The 26,175-nt window shown below is 40.5% G+C and overlaps 2 protein-coding genes across 3 annotated transcripts in view; one reads left to right on the top strand and one right to left on the bottom strand.

Annotated features, from left to right (window-relative positions):
• Positions 1 to 9,882: 9,882 nt before the first annotated feature.
• LOC144280351 (uncharacterized) overlaps positions 9,883 to 26,175 on the bottom strand; it is a 236,571-nt gene continuing 220,278 nt past the window's right edge. Inside the window, exons 3-4 of the mRNA XM_077842299.1 lie at positions 25,511 to 25,606; positions 9,883 to 12,492 (exon numbers count right to left, since the gene is read on the bottom strand). Coding sequence (XP_077698425.1) covers positions 10,634 to 12,492; positions 25,511 to 25,606 — 1,955 coding nt within the window. The 3' untranslated portion in view covers positions 9,883 to 10,633. The remainder of the gene's footprint in view (positions 12,493 to 25,510; positions 25,607 to 26,175) is intronic.
• The window catches only part of LOC144324812 (KRAB domain-containing protein 5-like), a 43,104-nt gene continuing 32,697 nt past the window's right edge, over positions 15,769 to 26,175 (top strand). The window contains exons 1-3 of one of the 2 annotated variants that reach the window (XM_077916210.1): positions 15,769 to 16,142; positions 16,511 to 16,631; positions 17,776 to 17,934. The gene's annotated coding sequence lies outside the window, so the exon portion shown is untranslated. The remainder of the gene's footprint in view (positions 16,143 to 16,510; positions 16,632 to 17,775; positions 17,935 to 26,175) is intronic. The other variant, XM_077916217.1, reaches the window with a different exon arrangement.

Genomic DNA, 26,175 nt, shown 5'->3' on the forward strand with positions numbered 1-26,175 from the left:
TTTTTATTTATTTATGATAGTCACACACACAGAGAGAGAAGCAGAGACATAGGCAGAGGGAGAAGCAGGCTCCATGCACCGGGAGCCCGACGTGGGATTCGATGCCGGGTCTCCAGGATTGTGCCCTGGGCCAATGGCAGGCGCTAAACCACTGCGCCACCCAGGGTTCCCGGATTACTGGTATTTTATATAAATAAGGTTATTGGTTTGTGGGCTAGAATTAGAAACTGTTGATAATTGTGAATCAAATGCAAATGAGAGAATCAATGAGTAAGAGAATGAATTAGTGACCTCCAAATGTACCCCTGCAACCTCCATCACCCCCAGCTCCATCCCTGTCTTCCCTCCTCTCTATATCTCACTGTCACCACAATCTCTTCACCCATGGAACCTTTAGATTTCCATGAAACCTGAATCTTTCCCTGCAAATGACCCTCCTAATCTTCTTCGTTGCTCTTCTAAGTCTATCCAGTGCATTTTAAAACTCTATACCAATAAATCACATTTTGCCTAGCCTGAGAGCCTCAGTTCAAACTTCTGACCCTTCCTTTGACACAAAATCCTCCATTCTCCGTTGCCCCATCTATCTTCTCCCCATTCCATGACTTCAGCCTATTTATTGTGTTTTTTATGTCCACTGCCCTCAATGCCTTAGCCATCATTATCAGGAGTCCTTAGTTTCCATATGTCCCTGCATTCATTACCCCAACTCTACACTCCTGCTTTCTCATAGGCCTTTTAGCCTACTGATGCCCACTTTTCTCCCAGGTCTGATGATCTCACTCCACCCACATTTCCTCCCTGTGCCGATCATGTTTCCCAGGCATCAGCTTTTTCTCCCACCCTTTATCTCTGGTAAGAGCACTGAATACCCCCTGGACTGAATTCATAAGCAGCTATCACCTTTCCAACCCATAGTTTTTAACCCTTCATAGGCAGTAAGGTTTATATGCCTTTTACTAAACTTTGCATCCTAATTCCCTTTTCCCAATTAATTCCTCATCCATGATCTCTTTCCTTCCCAGGATTTCTTTCACACTCTTATTCCCTCAACACACACATATGCCTCATATCCTTAATGTCCCTGTATGTACTCCACCCCCAAACTTAAAACCTGTAGTGCACTTTAATCTCTCAGTGATGTTTAACTCCCTCATGCCCTTTAGCCCTGTTGTGGGTTATATAGTGTGCCTCAAATAAATATGCTCAAGTTCTGGGATGCCCGGATGGCTCAGTGGTTGATTGTCTGCCTTTGGCTCAGGGCATGGTCCCAGGTACAGGGATCCAGTCCCACATCAGTCTCCCTGCGGGGAGCCTGCTTCTCCCCCGTCTATGTCTCTGCCTCTCTCTGTGTGTGCCTCTAAAGAATAAATGAATAAAATCTTTTTTAAAAAATGTGCTCAAGTTCTAATTTACAGTACCTGTAATTGTACCTTATTGGGCAATAGCATCTTGTGTTTTTGTTGTTGTTGTTGTTGTTTTTAAGGAAATAGTATCTTTGCAGATGTAATCAAGTTAAAAGGAGGCCATACTGGATTTAGGTAAGCCTGAATTCAGTGGCTGGTGTCCTATGAGAAGAGAGAAGTTCAGACACACACAGAATAGTGCGTGATGATGAAGGCAGAGACTGAGCGATGCATCAACTAGCCGAGGAAGGCCAAGGATAGCTGACAGTCTCCAGAAGTGAGAAAGAGGGAAGACTCCATTCTTGAGATAAAGTATGACCCTGCCAACAGCTTGACTTCAGACATCTAAGAACCTCTAGAACTGTGAGACACTAATACTTGGTTTGTTAATCACCCAGTTGTGGAATTTGTTAAAGAAGCCCTAGGAAACTAACACAGCTTCTATCCTCCCTTCCCATGTGGCTCTGTTACCCCAAGCCCCCAACTCTCTGCAGCTCCATTTATCCCATACCCTCTTTCATGCCCACCCCTGTATCACTCCCATCTCCATGCCAAGTACTTTGACCTAAAACTAAAATGTCAGTGCTCTTTCAGTGGCATACATTATAAATATAGTCCTTGATGATGTTGTTAAACATATACATCCTTCTGGAGCACCTGGGTGCCTCAGTCAGTTAAATGTCTGCCTTCAGCTCAGGTCATGAAACCAAGGTCCTGGGATCAAGCCCTGCATCAGGCTCCCAGCTCAGCGAGGAGCCTGCTTCTCCCAGTCCCTTTGCCCTTCCCCCACTCATGTATTCTCTCTCTCTCAAATAAATTAATAAAATCATTTAAAAAATTTAAAAACTTGCAGCAAGTAGTGCAGAGATGTTCAATATCAACTATTGGGGTTACTAACAAACACCACGTACCTGGAAGATGGAGGCTAGGGTGTTCAATGATATAAAAGTGCTCAGGAGGACAATGATGTTATGGGTAACTGTGGTCTCCTGGGAGGATCTGGGGAAAACCCAGTTTCCATAGATGTGTTAAACCCCTGCTTCTTCTGCCTGGACAGCATGAAAATCATGAAGCCACTGCCCCACATCATGAGTCCCAAAGGTAAAACACTAGGAATAATACCCATGCACAAATAGCGGCACTGTGATTTCTCCTTGAAATGTAGCACAACGGTATCCAAAATCTTTTTTCTTTGTGATGTTCTTGCTGTTCATTTTGCCAGCTACATATATAGGAAAAGTCAAATTTATTAGTATATATAGCATCGAATAAAGGGACATACGGGACTCCATGTACTTGGGAGATTTCACCTTAAACTCCACCCACCTGGAGTTCCAGGGACTGATCACCATCTCCTGAGAGACACTCAAGAGGCAGGTGGTGCCAACAGACACACCTCTGCCCACTTTATGAACTTAGAACACAAGTTTGTATCCAAAAGCATTAAGGATGTCTTTCAGCCCCAAACCAACCATTGTCTGAGTGACTCCTGGAGTTGGCTATGGTCAGGTGTTTGAGAATCAGATCTATGGACTTTACCTGTTCCCAGTGGAAAGAAAGGAAGGTATAATGGTAAAGAAGAGAGAAATTCCTCAGGTTTTCAACAATACCCTATAATAGAAATGTTACTCCTATTGTCAAGTGTCTGGAGGCCACTCTACTGGTTTCCAGATGACTGCTATTCACCTTTGTCGCCAGAGAATCCCTCGTGGAAATAGGAGGCAGGAGTCATATGGAACATGTCAGCTGAAAGCCAAGAGTTTGCATTTTTTACTACTCAAGGAAATTATGAAAATAGAAGTCCTTTCTTTTCTTTAAAGATTATTTATTTATTTATTCATGAGAGATAGAGAGAGAGAGGCAGAGACACAGGGTGAGGGAGAAGCAGGTTCCAAGCAGGAGCCCGATGTGGGACTCGATCCCAGAACCTCAGTATCATGCCCGGAGTCGAAGGCAAACGCCCAACCGCTGAGTCATCCAGGCATCCCTAGAGGTCCTTTTCTTATAAGGCTTCCAATCCTCAACCAACCACATTAGCCTTGAAATAACAATTTATACGAATTACTGATCTGAACACTGTATATGTGTTACTTTACAAAAATTTTCATGACTCTGGAATATTGGCCCATTCATACTTTTAATATGCAGAGGAGAATGATATGGATGCACAATTTTAGCCAATATGTGAAAATGTGTACACAGCTTGGAAGCAGAGTAGCTGGGGTTGTAGCAAAGATGGTACTTTAACTACTGTTTTATATTAACAAACCATGATGGCTGGGTCATGGTTTCAAACAATTTTTTTTAAGATTTTACTAATTCATATCAAAGAGAGCAGAAGCAGAAAGAGGGACAGAGGGAGAAGCAGACTCCCCATTGAACAGGGAGCCCAATGTGGGGATCCATCCCAGGACCCTGGGATCATGACCTGAGCCAAAGGCAGACCCTTAAGCAAATGAGCCACTCAGGCATCCCTCAAACAATTTTGATCTATATTTACTTTTGTTTCTTATACCTTGACATTTTAATTTAGGTAGTATTTTTTAAGAGTTTACATATTTATTCATGAGAGACACAGAGAGAGGCAAAGACATAGGTAGAGGGAGACACAGGCTCCCTGCGGGGAAGCTGGTGGAGGACTCTATCCCAGAACCTCAGGATCATGACCTGAGCCAAAGGCAGATGCTCAACCACTGAGCTGCCCAGGTACCCGATAGTATTTTTGTTTGTTTGTTTGTTTTCACAAGATTCTTAGGAATAGATATTCTACAGGTCAAAATAAACTATGAAGAAAAATTGCGAGTTTTTTTTTTTTTTTTTTAGATTTTATTTATTTATTCATGAGAGACACAGAGAGAGGCAGAGACATAGGCAGAAGGAGAAGCAGGTTCCATTACAGATGCCCGATGTGGAACTTGATCCCGGGACTCTGAGATCCTGCCCTGAGCCAAAGGCAGATGCTCCACCCAGGTGTCCCAGATTTGGAGGTTTTATTATGTTAGGTGAATCACTGCAGTTTAATAGGAAAAGGAATCTGCCCCATGACCAACGTGGATTTCATGAAAACAGAATGAGTTAATTTATTAGACAGAAAAAACAAAATTTTTATTAGACAGTATTCATTTGTGTGTAAGCAGTGTCAAAGTGCAATGTCAGATATTACAGTAAGTGAAGAGTAATATCACATTATGAAATAATCGATGTGATACCATAAGTATGAAACTTCAAGCTTTCATACAATATTGTGTAGAAATGAAGTTATTAGTATTATTAGATCACCTATTTCTCTATTCACACCTGAGTAACAGGAAGCTATTATCAAAAAAGATGTGGGAAGTCTTGTGCATTGTAGAAAGCTGTGGAGAAATGCATGTTGAACTGAGGCATGGTACTAAAATCTGTTTTAAACCAGAGAGAATGTCACAAAATGCATTTGAGCCTAACAGCTGCTCTATGAAACACATGATGCAAAGCTTTTTTAGTACTGGTTACTTCCTCACATCAACAGTCAATAATCATCAGAAGATGGATGTTCCAATAGAGACAGAATCAACGTCTCCCTTACGTGCATCCTAACCCATAGTTAGAGAAAAATATTTCTATTTTTAAAACTGTCACTCAGAGACCATTCTTTTTACAACTTGAAACCTTTACTTATCTCCCTCTGAGGTGTCCAGTGGGCTTTTCATTCACTTGTTTCCTTGTTTCCTTGTTCTTCTGAAGGCCGGCTCTCTGAATGTTTCTCCTCTATATCGCAAAATCTGTCAGTTCTCACTTCCTCCTTGGGCTTTTTCCGTAGCCATGAACAAGTCTCACTGTGAAGTAATGACCTAGAGCTTTTGAGAGGTTTGCTTTGGGGTGGATCAGCTTTGATGTCCAAGATTCCTTTTGGAGTTGGCAGTGAGGTTCTCAATATCAAAGAGGAGGGACAGCCTGTAGTGCTTAGTGGGCACTTGATATTCGGGCTGCTCTGTGCAGACTGGGATTAAAGAAATTGCACGTGTAATCCAGATGGGGTCAGTGGCCTCAATAAAGTGCAAAGTCCTGAAAAATGCAGAGGACTAAGGGGGCATGAGCTCTGCCAGAATTTAAAAGCTCATTAGAGAACGAATGAGAGCATCACTGAATACAAAATAGAGATTGGTATAGGGAGTAGAATAAATTATTCCACAACCTGAAATCAGTTATCAACACTGCCCTTAAAATCATACATCAAATTTGATTTGTTAATTAAGTTTTAAACAATAGAATCAATCTAGATATCTAAAACTTGGAGGTGTATGAAATAATCTATACTGCATTCAATGAACTGAATGCCAGTTGTATATCAAGGAATTGTTCTGGATCATTCATTATAAGTGAGAGACAAAGGTTTACAATTCAACACTGGGGAAGCAATGTAGAACTTTGGCTTTGCAATCAGACAGTTTCAAGTGTGGTTGTAATAGTTGTTACCAAAGCAACATTTCTTTTTATGGGCAAATATTTCAAATACTTCTAAAGAAGTTATGTTCTGTACTAATATATATACAATAACGAATCCCTCCCTATCAAAACATACACTCCAATTTTCCTAGCGCTATGCCTTTTTTAAATATACATACAGATATTGAGTTAAAAGGATGCATGCCATTTTATGAGCATATTGTGTCACATAAGGTGATGCAGCTTTTCTCAACATTTCTGCGATACGTTTTAGAGATGTTTCAGTAGTAGTAAAAATGGAATTCGGACAAATCTTAAAATACCCATCTAAGTATTTTCTATTGAACACATAGAAGTCATTTTTAATTTCTTCTATATAAAGAATGTTGTGATTCATATTTCAGACACATGTGTATATATTTCTTTGTTAAACCTTTTTTTATTTGAGAGAGCACATGTGGAGGGAGAGGGAAAGGGAGCAACGGGCTCCCCACTGACCAGAGAGCGAGACTTGGGACTCAATCCCAGGACCCTGGGATCATGACCTGAGCTGAAGGCAGATAGATGCTTAACTCACTGAGCCACCCAGGTGCCCCTATTTATTTCTATGAGTAGTAGAATGTGAACCATAATTACTACTTCACAGGTAAATGAATTGAAAATTTTTACACATACTGGACAGCTCTTCCCTAAAGTTGCACTTATGTCCTATTTTATTCATAGTTTTTTTTTCCTCCTGGCTTCATCAGTACTCTTTATTACCATTTATTTTTATCTCATCTATCATAAGGCTAAAAGTGGTATCCATGTATTTATTTGTACTCCACCTCTAGCTGTGAAATCTGATCAATTTTCATTCTTGAATATTCAAGTTATTTTATCAATTAGCTTCTCCTATACTTAGAAAAATGAGGTTCAATTGCAGAGGTATTCTGTCTTTTAATCCTATTTAATAATTGAAATATTTTCTCTTTGGCTAACACTAATTATTTACCTATAATACCTAAAAAAAAAAGTATATGCTCTTGATTCTATTGTTAAATGTAAACATACCATAATTCTGATTTTGCAGCTAGGCACTAGTCCATGCTTGAAAATGCTGTATATTCTTATACACTTAGTCAACATATTCTAAGATTATGTTTAACTTCGGACGCCTGGGTGGCTCAGAGGTTGGGCATGTCTGCCATTGGCTCAGGGCGTGATCCTGGAGTTCTAGGGATCGGGTCCCACATCAGGCTCTCTGCATGGAGCCTGCTTCTCGTCCCTTTTCCTTTGTCTCTGCTTCTGTGTGTCTCTTGTGAATAAATAAAATCTTTAAAAAAAAAAAAAGATTATGTTGAACTCTTTTAGAAATTTGTCTTTTTCCATTTTAGTGAGTTTATATTAAAGTTATATGAAAATAAACCCATACTACCTACTAGGCAATCTGTTCTGGAGAACATAATTAGCTGTACATTTCAAAGGTGCTTCTTCCTTTTGACCTAAGTCTGGCTCCAGATGCTCTTCAGATTGTCCAGCTTCAGCATCAGCTATTTCCCAGGTCTCTAGATTGATGGCCTTCTTTGCAGCCTTCTCTTGCCAGCTCTCTCAATTGATTTAGTCAATTCATTAAAGAAACCTTTCACTCTCTATGTAGATATATAGAGAAATAGAGATCTATTTCTCTTTATGATAAGCTTATATCTATTTCTGTAGCTATAGGTCTATAGAAACAGATATTAAAAGTAAAAGAGATAGATATGAATTCTATTGATTTTGTTTCTTTGCAGAAACCCATACATATTTTAGCATCTCTACTTTCTTCATCCAATATTGAAGTGCTGAATTTCAACTATTAATAATTATATATGTGTAATTTGACAAAACCTCCTACCCATGTGCTTCCTTTCAAAAATTTTTGTATTACTACAAAATTGAAAACACAGAAGACAGTTAACTTCTAAATTCCATTTGAAATCCTACACATATATGTGCCTTTTTTTTTTAAGATTTTATTCATTCATGAGAGACACAGAGAGAGGCAGAGACACAGGCAGAGCATGAAGCAGGCTCCCTGAAGGAAGCCCAATGTGGGAACTCGATCCCGGGACTCCAGGATCACGCCCTGGGCGGAAGGCAGGCACCAAACAGCTGACCACCGAGGTATCCCGTATATGTGTTTAATAGCTGAATTTATAGTCTTAAGATGTTATACTACTAGGTCTTCTCATACGGGCATTTATTTGGGGTTCTTTTAAAACAGATTTGCATACAATTTACATGCTGTATAATTCACCTATTATAAATGTACAAACGGTAGGTCTTTAACTGATTCTACACATAGGTGCAGGCAAACCATAGTCAAATCACATGTAATCACCTCTTAAAGAAAACTCATTCTTTACCTATCACCATCCCCAACCTTTTATTCGTATGCCTAAGCAACCACTAATATTGTTTCCCAGTCTCATTGAGATATAATCAACATAAAACATTATATTAGTTTCAGATACATGCTTCACATAAGTATATATATATATATATTTTTTTAAGATTATTTTATTCATAAGAGTCACAGAAAGACACAGGCAGAGACATAGGTAGAGGGAGAAACAGGCTCCATGCAGGTAGCCTGATGTGGGACTCAATCCTGGGACTCCAGGATCACACCCTGGGCCGAAGGCAGGCACTCAACCACTGAGCCACCCAGGCATCCCAGTATATATTATTTTAAAACATAGTTAACATCACCTTAGTTAAATTTTTCACGTGATAAGAATTTTTAAGAGCTATTCAATTAGAAACCTTTAAATGTATTGTTAGAGCATCCATTGTATAAATGCACATTATCTACTCATCTGCCAATGGGCAAGTTATTTCCATATTTTGCCTATCATGAATAAGGTTGCAACTTGCTTATTTTTCACGTATTTGTGAATTTTCTAGTTTTGTTCTTGAAATTGACTTCTAGTTTCATGCCAAAGTGGCTTGGAAAAGATGCTTGGTATGATTTCAATCATATTAATTAGGACTTGTTTTGTGGCCCAATATAAAATCTATACTGGAGAATGCTTCATGGGCTTATGGGAAGAATCTGTTTTACTGATGCTGTTGGATGGAATGTTCTGTCTGCTTCTATCATTAAAGTCTGACATCACCTTATTGATTTTGTCTGGATAATCTATCCATTATTGAAGGTACAATATTAAAGTCCCCCCCCACCTTTTAAAAGATTTTATTTCTTTATTCATGAGAGACACAGAGAGAGAGAGAGGCAGAGGGAGAAGCAGGCTCCATGCAGGAGGCCCAGGAAGCCAGATATAAGACTCAATCCTGGGACTCCAGGATCACACCCTGAGCCAAAGGCAGATGCTCAACCGCTGAGCCACCCAGGCGTCCCTTGAAGTCCCCTTCTAATGTATTGCCATCTCTTCCTCTCTTCTTCTCTGTTAATAATTGCTTCATGTGTTATGTACTTTCATGTTGGGTACATAGATAATGATAAAAGTTATATCCATTTGTTGAACTGACCCCTTTATTATTTATAATTTTTTTTAAGGAAAAGCAGGTCATATTGAATTGAGAAACTATAAAAGATTGCTATAGATCTATCAATCAAACTTAGGTTGTTTAGGGCAGCCCGGGTGGCTCAATGGCTTAGTGACACCTTCAGTTCTGGGTGTGGTCCTGAAGACCCGGGATCAAGTCCCATGTCAGGTTCCCTACAGGGAGCCTATTTCTCCCTCTTCCTATGTCTCTGCCTTCTCTCTGTTGTCTCTCATGAATAAATAAAATATTTAAAAATATATATTTTCTTCATATATTCATGTTGTATTGTCCTTAATGTCCATGGAAAATTAGGTATGATGAATCCCACTTAAGGAAGAAGAGCATCTCATATCTTTGATGCAACAACAATCACTTACATAGTTTCACAAACCCACTAGGAATAAAAAAATTTTCTGAGGAGTTGTGACTATAGAAACACATTAATATTTGCAAAAGTCACAAATCTCATATAGACTCAATGGAAACAAAAACACATTGAAATTATACCCATGCAAAAATCCATCCCTTCTCTCTTTTGAAGCCTAATTGCATATACATGATCTAACTGACTAACTTTATATTAGTCCCTTTTTGATGTGATGTCTGAATAGAGTGACAGATAAACTGCTTTGTACTATGAATTGTGACATTTATTGACATTTTATGTTCAATTAAATACATTTCTAATTATTTTTACCTTTCAAGTTACTTTTCTTCTCTGAACAATGAGGTTTCCTAAGGTGTAACATACTCTCCTCCTTCATTATGTTGCTACACTTTGAACCAAGATTGTGTTTTGGGATACTGAGTAAGGATTGGATTCCAGTTAAAGATTTGGCCACTTTCTTCCCATTTCAATTTTGTTTTTGTATGATAACTATAATATGGAGCAAGTTATGACTTCCAGGTAGAGGTTTGCCACATTCATTCGATTTTGTATCATTTTTCCTCAGTATGAACTCAGTGATGCTGAGTGAGGGTTGAACATCCTGAAACCTTTACCACATTCTTTAGTTATAATATTTCTCTAGTATGAATTCTGTAATGATGAGAGAGGCTTGAGAACTATGAAAGGGCTTGCCAATGTTTATATTTATAATCACTTCCACTATCCATTCTCTGATAAGGAATGAAAGTGTAACATTGCTTAAGGGTCTTGCCACATTCTTTACACATGTATTAGTTACTCTCCAATATGAATGCTCTGATGTAGAGTTAGGGTTCAACAGGTCTTACAAATTCTCTCACTGTCTTATATTTGTAAGAACTGCTCAAGTATGAATCCTGTGATGTCGAATGAAGCTTGATTGATGGATAAAGGCCTTCCCACATTCTTTACATTTATAAGGTTTCTCTCCAGTATGAATTCTCTGATGTCCAATAAGGCTTGAGTGGTGGTTAAAGAATTTGCCACATTCGTTACATTTATAAGGTCTCTCTCCAGTATGAATTTTGTGATGCTGAGTAAGGTTTGATTGCTGATAAAAAGCCTTGCCGCATTGTTTACATTGGTAAGATTTCTCTCCAGTATGAATTCTGAGATGTTGACTAAAGCTTGACTGATGGAGAAAAACCTTGCCACATTCTTTACATTCATAAGGTTTCTCGCCAGTATGAATTTTGTGATGGTGAATAAAGCTTGACCGGTGGCTGTAGGTCCTGCCACATTCTTTACATTTATAAGGTTTCTCTCCAGTATGGATTCTGTGATGTTTACTAAGGTTTAAGTGGTGGTTAAAAGCTTTGCCACATTCCTCACATTTATAAGGTTTCTCTTTAGTATGAATTCTGTGATGTTGAGTAAGGCCTGACTGATGGATAAATGCCTTGCCACATTCTTTACATTCATAAGGTTTCTCCCCAGTATGGATTTTGTAATGTTGAGTAACGTTTGATTTATATATAAAGGCCTGGCCACATTCTTTACATTGGTAAGGTCTCTCTCTAGTATGAAATCTGTGATGTCGAGTAAGGTTTGAGTGCTGGTTAAAGGCCTTGCCACATTCTTTACATTGGTAAGGTTTCTCTCCAGTATGTAATTTGTGATGTCGAATAAGGTTTGGTTGGTGGCTGAAGGTCTTGCCACATTCTTTACATATATAAGGTTTCTCTCCTGTATGAATTCTGTGATGTTGAGTAAGTTTTGATTGACAGATAAAGGCTTTGCCACATTGTTTACATTGATAAGATTTCTCTCCCTTATGAATTGTGTGATGCTGAGTGAGGACTGATTGATGGATAATGGCCTTGCTACGTTCCTGACATTTGTAAGGTTTCTCTCTACTACACACTGTCTTATGTATGCATATTCTTGATGACTGACTCAACAGGTTCCCAGGTTTAGTGTATGTGCATGGGTTTTTTCTCCCATGAATTGTCTGGTGATCACCAACACCGGTGGAGTGGTTAAGATCATTTTCACAATCATTGTATTTATAAGGATTTTCTCTCCTATGCATACTGTTATATACAAGGTTGGCTCTTTGATGAAAGACGTCCCCCCATGGATTACATTCAGAATGGGTCTCTGGAGAATGAGTCCTCAGATGTTTATCAACATTTGAGCCTTGATTACATTTTTCCTCAGATTCACTGCCTTGAACAAGTCTGTCTTCACTGAAAACGGTCTGGTAATTTTGTAGGGTTGAGTCCTTGGTGAAGGACCTCTCATACTGAAACCACCTAGCAGTTGCTTCTTCATTTATAAATCTCTGATGTTTAGACATATTTGACTGAAAGCTCAGTCTAATCCTATTTTCCAGATTGTTCAAATTATTATCTTCAGCATGGTAACTTTCCAGATTTTCTACATTATCTTTCCATAAATATGTATCTTTGAGTATTTGATTTGAGCTGTTGCCTACAGAAACACTCTGCTTTATAGAACTAGTGGCCTTAAAAAGAAAGGTTTTACACAATGTTTTATATCCTTCACCAAGTGGGGCAGTGAGATTCTTATTATGGGCAGTAGCCTCAATTTGAATATATCCTTTATGATCATTGTCCCAGTCTATCATTAAGTGTAACTTCTCAAGGACACTATGTTTATATGGACCCACTGACACATTTGGAAATGAAGCTTCTTTGCACAGCTCTGACAGGAAGCTTGGGGTGTCATGTGAAGATACAGCTGAAAAATATTGAATAACAGAAAAGGCAAGTCATTCCACTTACTACTTTCAGAAGGAAATACTGATGACATCTATATACAGCCATCAAATCAGTCAGAGAATATCAGCAAGATGGTTGAGGAGTCCTCAGGACTTCATCCCTCCATGGACACATAAACTTGTACACAACATACTGACCACATAGCTTAACAGTTAATTCCATAGTGTGACACAAACCACTTTCCTGTAGCTCAAGTAATCATGAAAAGTACCATAGGAGCCCAAAATCAGCAGAGGGAAGAAATTTTTTAAAAAACTATTTTACTTATTTGAGAGACAGACAGTTAGAGAGAGAGAGAGAGAGAGAGAGAATGAGCAAGGGGAAGGCCAAAGGAGAGGGGCAAGCAGACTCCCTGCTCAGCAGGGAGCATGACACAAGATTTAAACTAGGACCTCGAGATTATGACCTGAGCTGAACTCAAACACTTAACTGACTGGGCAATCCTGTCACTCTGTGGAAGAAAGGAAACTTAAACATAAAACAGAAATGAATAAAATAGGATTTAGGAAAATATCAACAATACGAGGATTTGGTTTTCAGAAAAAATAAAAATAAAAGTTGATGGACATAGAACTAAAGTAAGAATGAAAGAGGAAACCAACTAAAATAGGAAGAAATGGTATAACCAATACTACAGAAATGAAAATAATTAAAAGAGGCAATGATACATATATATGCCAAGGAATAAATACCGTTGAGTGGATATAAATACCCAAAAAGGGGGCAGCCTGGTGGCTCAGCGGTTCAGTGCCCCCTTTGGCCCAGGGCCTGATCCTGGAGACCCAGGATCCAGTCCCATGTCGGGCTCCCTGCATTGAGCCTGCTTCTCCCTCTGCCTGTTGTCTCTGCCTCTCTCTCTCTCTCTGTTTCTCATGAATAAATAAATAAAATCTTAAAAAAAAAAACCCAAAAAGATCTAACTTACCTGGACTCCATCATGAAGCAATTTCTAAAACAATCTCAACTGATCTACGCCTACTAAGTAAATTGACAAAGTAATTTTAAAAAACCTCCGAACGGGATCCCTGGGTGGCGCAGTGGTTTAGCACCTGCCTTTGGCCCAGGGCGCGATCCTGGAGACCCGGGATCGAATCCCACGTCAGGCTCCCGGTGCATGGAGCCTGCTTCTCCCTCTGCCTGTGTCTCTGCCTCTCTCTCTCTCTCTCTGTGACTATCATAAATAAATAAAAATTAAAAAAAAAAAAAAAAAAAAACAAAACCTCCGAACAAGGAAAAATCCTATGCCAGATGAATTCATGGGATAATTCATACAAATATATAATGAGAAAGTACTTCAAATATCCTCAAATATTTGCAAGGAGTAAAGAGAAGGGAGAAAATGACAACACTCTCTGGGACACCAGCATTAGCAGGTTATCAAAGCCATAGGAGAAACTACAAGTAAAGAAATCTACAAACTACTATCTGTGAGGAATATTCATGCAAAGTCCACAATGAAATAATGCAAACGGAATCAAAAGCACACTTTACCATTTTACAACATGATCAAGTGAGAATTCTTCCTGGAATTCAATACTATCAATTTGAGACTGCACATTAACAGGAAGAGGATCATAATAACTAACCGGACACTTTGAAGAGATTATACAGAGATTTTACTCCATAGTAAAAGGAAGTAACTACAACAAAGCAAATAAAACCAAGAGTTGGTTATTCTCCTTCCAACCAGAAGCCTACTGTGAAAATGACATAAACTACCAAATTTTGGAAAGTATGTAGATAAGCCAGAAATCCCATGTGCTGCGATGTGTGTGAAAAGTGGTATAAAGATTGTGGGATGGAGTTTCATAGTGTCTGTTAAAGCTGAATAAACCTATTTACCAACAATTCACTCCCATACACACACACACACACACACAGAGGCAGCAGATATATCTACATTTTTCACACTTAAAGACAAATTATAGATTTTACATGCCAGTAATAGTCATGACAGTCATAGACTGAGAACCATTCACTTGCATATTAATACTAGAACGATGCAGTCAGTTGATATTCACATGATGGAACTGGATCCATCCAACTCTAATGAATGGTGCACAACAACATGCAGTGATACATAAATTTACAGGCAAGAGACAGAAAGGAAAAAAATGCCAATTACAAAAGAGTTCCCGTCACCTGATTACATTCACGTAAAGTACAAAAACGAGGACAGGCACCTATTCCTTACGTGTTAAAGGAGTGTTGAGCTTTTGGGAAAATTACTAAGGACCTCAAGGGGAATTTTAGAGGACAAACAAAATAAAGTTTCTTGAGCTCAATGGATTATAGAGATGGGATTCGGTTGTGAAATCCCACTGAACTGTTCACCTACGATCTCCACATGTGACTTTACTTTTAAAAAATGTCCAAGAATAAGAGATGTATATTAAAAGATCAGTGTCAGGGCACCTGGGTGGCTCAGTGGGTTAAGCATCTGCCTTTGGCAGAAGTCATGATCTCAGGGCCCCAGGATCCTTGCTCAGCAGCAGGGAGTCTGCTTCTCCCTCTCCCTCTACTCTGTTCTCTCTCTTTCTCTCTCTAATAAATAAAGTCTTTAAACAAACAAACAAACAAACAAATACACAAATAAAAGTGTCATAATGTATGCTGACAAGTTGAAATTAAAGTTAGGAAGGAACTTCCCACTGTGACTAAATTTTCATGGCATGCATGAATTTATAGCTAAAGCAATATGGTACTGAGTATACAATATTCACAAAAAAAGAAGGAAATATAGAATTATTTTCTTAAAATTCATATAGGAAAACACAAAAAAATTAAGCGGATAGAGTGTAAAGTAAAAACACAGTAATTCCAAACCCCAACATCTCCATTAGAATATTAAACATATATAAACTAAATGTTCCTGGTAACACTAAACTTTGCTTGAATATATTCCGTTGGAATTTTCCTAGAGTTGTAACTGAAACGTGAGGATGAAATTGGAAAAAAACTAAACAAAAAACAAAACCGTGTGTGATAACCAATTAAACATGCTGCATGGCAAAAATAAATATGATGTCGAATAATTTTTAACACTGAAGGAGTCTGTCACTCTTCTTCATAATGTTGTTAAGTATCTAAATGTACTCCATTCTATCTCATCAATAACACATAATCAGTGTGTGCATATTTATATACACATATAAACATATACACACATACATACACGTATGTAGCAAGACATTCATTGTTACCTCACGAGATATAAAAGTATTCATCACAGAGGGTTGACATCATAAAGATGGTGACATAGGTAGATCCCACTTCTGTACTTCTCATAATAAGCTCAACTAGCAACTATACACATAAGACATCACTGGGCAATTCTCAGGACTCAGGGGTGATGCTGAACACCCCCTGGACTACAAAGATCAATAGGGACAGCATCAGAAGGTTAAGTGGAGTCGTTTCCCTATGACCACAGTACACTTCTCCATGGGCCAGCACAGTGCCCCACCGTGGGGGACCACCTAGAACTAGGGTTCTTCTCCCAAGAAGAAAAGAGCCCAGAGTAGGTCAATGACACCGTGGGCATTGTGCCTTGGGGAGGATGGCTTTTCCTGAATGAGTCATTATCCTTCAGTGGAACCACTTTAAAATGTGAGTATAACATGATACCCAACTTTATTTTATCAGTTTTGACAACTGATAAAAATCCTCTTTCCACTCAGATCAGGAAGGGTGTTAAGGACTGCATGGGCTGTGAAACCACATAGGGATATCAAGACTAAAAACTGGGTGGGCCATTTGAAGCATCCATGACTGGTGACCTGCTCCTAAGATATGCAGTGCTTTGCACACAGTCAAGAACACAGGACTAGATTGATCATGGGGCTGAGTGGAAGTGAGGGAGGGAGGTTGTGCCAGCCGTGGGTCACCATCCCTGGAATGTCAAACATGTATAGTGAAGCAGATCTATGTGGGGGTTATATACCTGGGATATCAGTGTTTCTTCTTCTGCCTATTAGTATCCAAAAGCCTTCTTCATCATCAACATCGACTCTGCCAGATGACACCTTAAACCTATGCCCAAAATGTTTAATCATCCGTATCCTCTCTCCACCCACTCCCACATCTGCACCTGGAAAGGTATAGTTATCTATGTCACCCAATAGCAGCTAGGTCTGAGGACCACCAGGGAATTCATTAACTCATGTGGAATGGATCTGACTGCCTTGAATCCCAGAAAATCACCACATTCCTCAAGTCCCCATCTCTGTCATTTTATTCATCACTAGAAGCTACTTAAGACATTGCAGTGATCAAAGAGAGCTCCCGAACAGAACTTCCCCACCTTTCAAGAGTTGTCCAGGATCACCTGGTTGGTATGGTCGTCTGGGCATCTGCCTTGATCCCAGAATCATGGGATCGAGCCCCACACTGAGCTCCCCACTCATTGAGGAGTCTGCTTCTCCTTCTCCCTCTGCCCCTCCCCCGACTCCTGCAAGCTCTTGCATGCTCTCTCTGTGTCCCTTTCTCATATAAATGAAATCCCTTGGGAAGCCCGGGTGGCTCAGCGGTTTGGCGCCGCCTTCGGCCCAGGGCCTGATCCTGGAGACCCGGGTCCGAGTCTCCCTGCACGGAGCCTGCTTCTCCCTCTGCCTGTGTCTCTGCCTCTCTCGGTGTCTCTCATGAATAAATAAATAAAACCTTGAAAAAAAAATAAATGAAATCCCTTAAATTGTTCATACTTGCCTTCACTAAGCCTTCTCTCCCTCTCGAAGGATACCGTTAGCATGTCTTATCTGTCCTCACAACTCTTAGTACCAAATGCCTGAAGTAGTCCTGTGGCCCACTGATGTGCTTCCCGGTCTACCAAGGAAGTGGTGACAGCATAGTATTTAAATCTCAGATATGGCCTCAAATGATCCAGTTACCAACCATTTCCGACTCAATTAAAAAAAGTAAAGCTCCTCCTAAGAACCTACAACAGCCTGTGTGGCTTATGTGGGAGGGAGAGAGCAGTGACAATGGGGTCTCCATAACATACAAAAGGAGGACAGCTGTGATGCCACGCACTATAAAGGAGAGGAAGACATGGAAAAACTGGGAATGATTTGGAAACAAAACAAGTAAAATTTGTCTTTCTAAATTTACAGTCAGTAGTGCAGACTTGGACAGGCAGTCTCTCCCCCCCATGAAGAATTCATGTCGGTTCTTTAGCCTAGATATTTTTCATCTCGCCTTGGGCTGCATCATCACTCCCAATAAAATATTGTCTTCTTATGTTTAGAACATCTACCACACCCCGAGCATTGTCCCAACTTGGTCTCTTCAAATGAATGTTAAAACATCCCATGACTCATGAAGTCTCCACGTCTTCACGTAAATCAAACTGTTATACGAAAGTGACTAACTTGGATGATGTCACTTCCAAGAAGGGAAAAGAATAGTAAGTAAAGAAATCGCACTTAGCGTTCTTCTCCAATTAAGAAGGAAGAAATGAAATGTAGCAATTAAACTACATGGAATTGAATATGCTCAGTGAGAAATTACTCCCACATTCGGATGAATTTTTGAACATGTCATTTCATGCAAACCATTCTTAAAATCCCTAAGACATACAAGCAACAGTTCCTGAACATTCAAAACAAGGAAAACAGAGTAGATCCTACATGAGTAATAGGTAAGTAGATGAGACACAATTTGCCCGGAGAGATTTTCAAACCAAGGCATACGAAATTTAGGAGAAATAAATTCAACGCAACGTATAGAAAATTATTCCCATCAGGAATCTAGTAAACATTTTTGTTTACTAGGAAATCATGAAGTTTGAAAATAACCTTCTTTGCCCCAATATTCCCTTTCCTTCTGGAGATATAGGTATACCCACACATATACACACAGGTACTTCTTCCTAGTTACTCTACTATTCTGAAATATATCTTGGGATGCCCGGGGGCGGGGGGGGGTTAGTGGTTCAACATCTGCCTTCGACTCAGGGCATGAGCCCAGATTTGCGGGATCAAGTCCCACATCGTGCTTCCTGAGGAGCCTGCTTCTCCTTCTGCCTATGTCTCTGCTTCTGCCTGTCTCTCTGCCTCTCGTGAATAATTTAAAAAAATCTTAAAAAGAAAAAAAAAGAAAAAAGATATATCTTTAGCTTTTTTTTAAACGTTTTTTAAAAAGATTTTATTTATTTATTCATGAGAGACACACAGAGAGAGAGAGAGAGACAGAGAGAGAGGCAGAGACACAGGCTCCATGCAGGGAGCCCAATGTGGGACTCGATCCCGGGTCTCCAGGATCAGGCCTTGGGCTGAAGGCAGCGCTAAACCGCTGAGCCGCCTGGGCTGCCCATATCTTTAACTTAATATAACACTTTGCATTCTGTGGATACCAAACCCATAAATGTTGTCTTCTCTATGCTCACCAAAACAACACAAACAAAGAAAAATAGCGATCGAAAATTCTGTAGATATGGCTTGTAATTATATGTGTATTGACTTTGTTCAGTTAACAGTTTTGAAGTAGGACCCCTGGGCATTGGATGATGAGCCAAGGTTCAATAAAAGAAAACAAAGAAAGGGAAATAAAGTTTACTACTCATAGGTACTGGAGGATGTAAATAATATGCCTTGAGAGACAGCATGAAGGGTTCAAGATTGACTGCAGGCAGAGAAAATGACCAAGAAGTGGGGCAGATGCCATGTTTCGAGTCCATGGTTGGAGTGCTTTCGAGTTCCTGGGCTAAATCTAGAATGCAAATCAAACCAAAATGAGTAAGATTAACTGTGCAGGGATCTTCTCTAAGGGGAGCTTATGCTAAATACTGCCAGCAGACAGCTCTTTCACAAACACTATAGAGGAAGTCCTATCAAAAGTTACCTTTACTTGTGACTTGGGGGCCTTTTATCTAGTGTTATTTGCCACTGGGTAGAACTAGGGTCCGTTCAAAGCCCCTGCAGGCAGTGTGATTATACAAAATGCATTCCAACACAGCATTATCAAGAAATCATTTAGCCACACGCTCAATAATACATCTATATCATCCTTATTACAAACATCATCCTGGGGTGCCTGGGTGGCTCAGGTGATTTAGCTTCTGTCTTCAGCTCAGCTCATGATCTCGGGGTCCTGGGATCAAGCCCTACATCGGGTTCCCTGCTTAGCAGGGAGTCTGCTTCTCCCTCTCCCACTGCTGTTCCCCCTGCTTGTGCTCTCTCTCACTCAAATAAATAAATAAAATCTTAAAGGAAAAAAACCCATCATACTGCTTTAGCAGTAGTATAATATAAGGAGGAAAATATACATCACATAAACTTGGGGAAAATAACCTCAAATAGGGACGCCTGGGTGGCTGAGCAGTTGAGCTTCTGCCTTTGCTCAGGGCATCATCCTGGGGTCCTGGGATCAAGGGATGGAGTCCCACATCGAGCTTCCTGCATGGAACCTGCTTCTCCCTCTGCCTAGGTCTCTGCCTGTGTGTGTGTGTGTGTGTGTCTCGTGAATAAATGAATAAAATCTTAAAAACAAAATAACCTCAAATTATTTGAGGTTTAAGACCACAGGGAAAAAAGATTATTAGTCCTAGCATCCCACTGCTCTAACAAATACAGGTGACTCCTGAATACAGCAGAGGTTCAGTGTGCCAACACCCATGCAGTTGAAAATCCATGTATAATATGGACTCTCTAACACTTAATTTTAATAGCCTCCTGTTGACCAGAAACCTAATCAAAAACAGTCCATTAAAGATGCCTAGGTGGCTCAGTCTATTAACCGTCTACCTTTGGCTCAGGTCATGATCCCAGGGTCCTGAGATCGAGCCCAAATCTGCTCTCCCTCTCCCTCTACTGCTCCCCCTGCATATTCTCTCTCTTTCTCTCATTAAAGAAAAAAAGTCAATGAATATACATGTTATTTTACAGATGATAATACTACAACAAAGGATGCTCAAAAAAAGACAATATTAAGAAGAGCAGAGGAAAGAGAAAATACATTTACAATACTGTACTATAAATAAATCTCGCTATAAGTAGACCTACACAGTGTTCAAACTCACATAGCACAAAGGTCAAGTATACTTTGTGTTCCTGTCTCTTTACCTACAACCTTGATGAAGTTGGGGCAGGCTATGGTTGGTATGGGATAAAACTTCAATCCAGGGCAGAGCCCAGTGGCTCAGCGGATTACCGCTGCCTTTGGCCCAGGGCATGATCCTGGAGACCCGGGATCCAGTTCCCACATTGGGCTTCCTGCAGGGAGCCTGCTTCACCCTCTGCCTGTGCCTCTGCCTCTCTTTCTCTCTGTCTCTGTCTCTCTGTCTCTCTGTGTGTGTCTTTCATGATTAAATAAATAAAATCCTTAAAAAAAAAAAAAAAACAAAAACTTCACTCCAGATCACTGTTAACACATTACAATCCATCCAGTGTTACTAATTAAAACATATAATTTCAAATGCACTCTAAAGACACCACTGCCACATCACCATGATTCTTAGTCAAAATACCCATTACAAGCATTCAAGAACCATTCTTGTTCCTCAGAGGTAATTTTCTGTGAATTCTGTTCTCAATGCCTTTTCTTATTTTTTTTAAGATTTTATTTATTTAATCATAAGCGACACAGAGACAGAGGCAGAGACCTAGGCAGAGGGAGAAGCAGTCTCACTGCACAGAGCCTGAGGGACTCAATCCCAGGACCCCCAGATCACGCCCTGAGCCGAAGGCAGACGCTCAACCACTGAGCTACCGAGGCGTCCCTCTCAATGCCTTTTATTTTTTTATTTTTAAAGATTTTATTTATTCATGAGAATACTCAGAGAAGAGAGAGAGAGGCAGAGACACAGGCAGAGAGAGAAGCAGGCTCCATGCAGGGAGCCTGATGTGGGACCCGATCCCGGGACTCCAGGATCACGCCCTGAGCTGTAGGCGGTGCTAAACCGCTGAGCCACCGGGGCTGCCCCTCTCAATGCCTTTTAAACAGAGACCAGGGGGCGTTCTGTCTCGAGTATAAACACCTCAGTGATTATGGAAGATAGAAAGGCTTTTAGTGAGGACTCTAAGTGTATAACACATAAAGATAAAAAACGTGGGACTCCTGGGTGGCTCAGCGGTTGAGCGCTTGCTTCTGCCCAGGGCGTGACCCTGGGGTCCCGGGATCAAGTACCACAACAGGCTCCCTACATGGAACGTGCTTCTTTCTCTGCCTGTGTCTCTGCCTCTCTCTGTCTCTCTGTCTCATGAATAAATAAAATCTTAAAAAAAAAAAAGATAAATAACTTGCTCCAAATTATGTATTATGTGATAACTATTAAACAGTGATGTCTGAATAAAGACCCCCCTCCCCCGTGTTTATCTAAATTAAAGACATTGAAAAAGGATTGATTATGTATTGGTGGAAGAATAATGAACCCTCTGAAAAAGACTTCCCAAATCAGTCACATTTAGAATTTTTTAAAAGATTTTACTTATTCACGAGAGACAGACAGAGAGAGGCAGAGACATAGGCAGAGAGAGAAGCAGGCTCCTCACAGGGAGCCCGATGCGGGACCGGGCCCCGGACTCTGGGATCATGCCCTGAGCCAAAGGAGACTCAACCGCTGAGACACCCAGGCGTCCCACATTTAGAATTCTTAGCTTTCTTTCTCCATGTCTAACTTTCAGACATGTCTCAGTGAATGATTGATCCAATCTTATATTTCAAATGGTTTGTATGTTATTTTCAGGATGGACTAGGGGGGGTTTCCAGAATTTGCAAATGTTCTTTCAGAGAACAGGTATGCATGAAAATGGAATTTGGCCCTCGGGTTCAAAGATACCGTTCTGCCAATGTGACTCACGTAAGGTGGGGTTTCCCCCCTAAAGTTTTATATCCTTGACCTCTTCTGGTAGTTGAGATTTCATTACGGGTGATTTTCCTAGTTTGGTTATATCCATCGAAACATCCTTCCTGCTTTTCCCTCCCCCATCCCTTTCCCAGACATTCATTAATTATAAATACTCAGGGCCACAGCTTTTGGATCTTCCTATATAACAATCTTCTTTGCCTGTCTTTGCTAACAAGCCTAGGGTGTTATGGAAAGACACAACTAAAAGATACAAAATAAGTTTTTCCACTTACTAAGCTCACATGCATGTACATTAAAATGCTAATTTGCAAAAGTAATACCTATCATAGGACATCAGCAATTGGGGAATTGGAAGCACTTAGGGCTTTGCTCTTCCATGGAGACAAAAAAGGACCAAATTACCTTTTAGAATGCTCCAGAAGCCAATGAGGAGAGCCACATCCCCAGGCAAGTACAAATGAAGAAAGGCCATATCAGAGAGACAAAGGAAGTTTTTGACACTTGCTCCTTGCAGCTAGCTGCTCAACCTGTCACTCCATGGCAACATTGTGAGAAAACTCTTACAAAAGAGTGGCCTATATGTTCAATGATCTGGCTCCATTATAGCTGCCCGAGGAACTTGTTTCTGTCATGCATGACATGGAAAAAAGGGAGAGTGAGAACACCCTCTGGAAGCAGTGTGGTAGCTGCTCAGACAAAAGGCGGGCATTTGTTCAAACAATAGAGAGATAATAGGGCTGAAGGGAAAGAGCCAGGAAGATATCATGAGCTATAAAGCAGTAACTGCCCTTTTGTAACGTGTAAATAACAAAAACTCAGACATGACAAATGCCCAGCATATGTGTGACAGGTGCCAGGATTACTATTATGTGTGTTCTCTAAAAGAAAGTACATAATCCTGGGCCCAGAAGCTGCTTTTCTATTTCTTTTTCTTTTTTCTGTTTTCGTAATTCACAAATGTCAACAGAAGATCACATGACACAAAGAAACAGAAAAATGTCAGGCAGCTGGGTGGCTCAGTGGTTTAGCGCCACCTTCAGCATCGGGGCCTGATCTTGGAGACCCAGGATCGAGTCCCACGTCGGGCTCCCTGTGTGGAGCCTGCTTCTCCCTCGGCCTATGTCTCTGCCTCTCTCATGAATAAATAAATAAAATCTTAAAAAAAAAAAAAAGAAAAGACAAATGTGTTCCAGTCACAGGAACAAAATATATACCCCAAACTGACCCTAGATTAATGAGGAACTATTAATTGGATAACAGAGAATTAACTATGAAGAGAAAAAGGTATGTGACTAAATGATCTCAGAAAACTTGGGATCCCTGGGTGGCGCAGCGGTTTGGCGCCTGCCTTTGGCCCAGGGCGCAATCCTGGAGACCTGGGATCGAGTCCCACGTCGGGCTCCCGGTGCATGGAGCCTGCTTCTCCCTCTGCCTGTGTCTCTGCCTCTCTCTCTCTCTCTCCTGTGTGTGTGTGTGACTATCATGAATAAATAAATAAAATCTTTAAAAAAAAAAGAAAAAAGAAAACTGTGTGACCAAAATGGAAACAAAAGAGACAAAGTATAACTATCAACCAACCAGGATTGGGAGCCGAAGAGTACAATCACTGAACTGAAAAATACAGTAAGGAGGGATGCCTGGGTGGCTCCCCGGTTGAGCTTCTGCCTTTTGCTCAGGTCATGATCCTGAGGTCCAGGATCGAGTGGCACAGTGGGCTCCCTACAGGGAGCTTGCTTCTACCTCTGCCTGTGTCTCTGTGCCTCTCTCTGTGTATAAATAAATAAATACAACCTTTAAAAAAAATACACTGGGCACCCCAGGTGGCTCAGCGGTTTATGCTGCCTTCCACCCAGGGCATAATCCTGGGGACCCTGGATCCAGTCCCAAGTCTGCCTTCCTGCATGGAGCCTGCTTCTCCCTCTGCCTGTGTCTGCCTCTCTCTCTCTCTCTCTCTCTCCAAAAAAAAAAATAAAATCTTTAAAAAATATAAATAAATAAATAAATAAATAAATTAATTAATTAATTAATAAATGCACTAAGGAGTGAGCAACACACTTGCTCAAGCAGAAGAATGAATCGGGCTCTCCAAAGACCCTGTTGTTTTTTTTTAAAGATTTTATTCACTTATTCATGAGAGACACAGAGAAAGAGAGAGAGGCAGAGACACAGGCAGGGGGAAAAGCAGGATCCATGCAGGGAGCATGACATGGGACTCGATCTGGGGACTCCAGGATCATACCCCTGGCCACAGGCAGGTGCTAAACCACTGAGCCCCCAGGGATCCCCAAGACCCTTTGTTTTAAATCACCTACTACGAAGACCAAAGAAAAATGTGGAAAACGACATGGCCTGGGGATCCATGGGACTCCAACAAGTGGGATGATACGAACATTAAGGGGACCCCATACAGTCCCGGGATCGAGTCTCACATCGGGCTCCCTGCATGGAGCCTGCTTCTCTCTCCCTATGTCTCTGACTCTCTCTCTCTCTCTGTCTGTGTCTCTCATGAATAAATGAATACAACCATAAAAAAATAAAACAAAGTGCTAGCAAATAAAGGTAGAATAAATAATGTAACTGGCCAAGAACTAGTATGCAAATCTTAAATAATTCAGGCAAGGATCATCAAGGGACTTTATCTGATGAAATCACTGAGTTTCTAATTTTGTCTGATTAAGATTAAAGCCTCCATAACAGTGGAATGCATAAATCAGAAATCATGGGATGTCTGTCTCTAGTGTTCCTGGGATTTCTGCACCAAAACCCGTATGGCCACCACAACTCTGGCACACTTCCCACACGAGGCAAAACAGAACTTAGAAAAGAGTTAGTTAGCATCAAGTTCTTCAGAAACAGGGAGATTTCCCCAAGGTCCTCAAAACGATGGAAAACCTCTCAGATTGTGGAGGCCCTCCCACTCCCATGGGAGTCTCCTGGCCCTCCCTGTGGATGTGATGGACCATAACTGGACCTGAAGGAGAATCCTTAAGAGAATAAAAGAGCATGATAATGTTGCATAATAGATGTCCCTTTGGAAGAGACAGAGAAATAAAACTGGGCTTCCCCAACTGACTTTGATTCAAGGAGAGCTACTGGAACCGCACTTCAGGGTCTATCGTCCTCCTTTAGATTTGGACCTCAACTTCTGTCATCTGCTTCACATATTCCCACCTACCTGGATGGATGGCTACTGTCTTCTTTGTCTTCAGATCCCAAGGTTCCTTCCTTTGCTCCAAAAAGGAGACCAAATCTGGCTTTGATACAATTAGACCTGTTTATTAAAAAAGAGAATAGAAGTATTGCTGGAGATTCTTTCAATCCACTATTATGCTCAATAGAGAAGAGAGGCCATTGTAAAATAACAGAAGATGATTTCCAAACACTGTTGACCAACAGCCACTTTAGAACAGGTAGGGTATCAAATATTCATATCCTGACTCCGACTTCCAAGTACTACTGATATAATAATAATGAGTAAAAATTGGAGTTTAAATGTGGGCAATAAGGGCAGCCCGTGTGGCTCAGCGGTTTAGTGCCGCCTTTAGCCCAGGGTGTGATCCTGGAGACCTGGGATCGAGTCCCACATTGGGCTCCCTGCATGGAGCCTGCCTCTCCCTCTGCCTGTGTGAGTCTCTGCCTCTCTCTCTCTCTCTCTCTCTCTCTCTCTGTGTCTCTAATAAATAAAAATCTTTTAAAAAAAAGTGGGCAATACCATTTTATGCTGCTCAATGTTTAGAATTGCCACTAATCTACAGAAATGATGTTACCTTAAGGAAGGGGAAGCTAAAGCTGAAAAGCAAATATCATTAAGATTTTTCTCTAAACCTACAACCCCAGGTC

This window comes from Canis aureus, chromosome 1 (assembly GCF_053574225.1).
Source record: "Canis aureus isolate CA01 chromosome 1, VMU_Caureus_v.1.0, whole genome shotgun sequence".
In the NCBI taxonomy this organism is placed as follows: domain Eukaryota; kingdom Metazoa; phylum Chordata; class Mammalia; order Carnivora; family Canidae; genus Canis; species Canis aureus.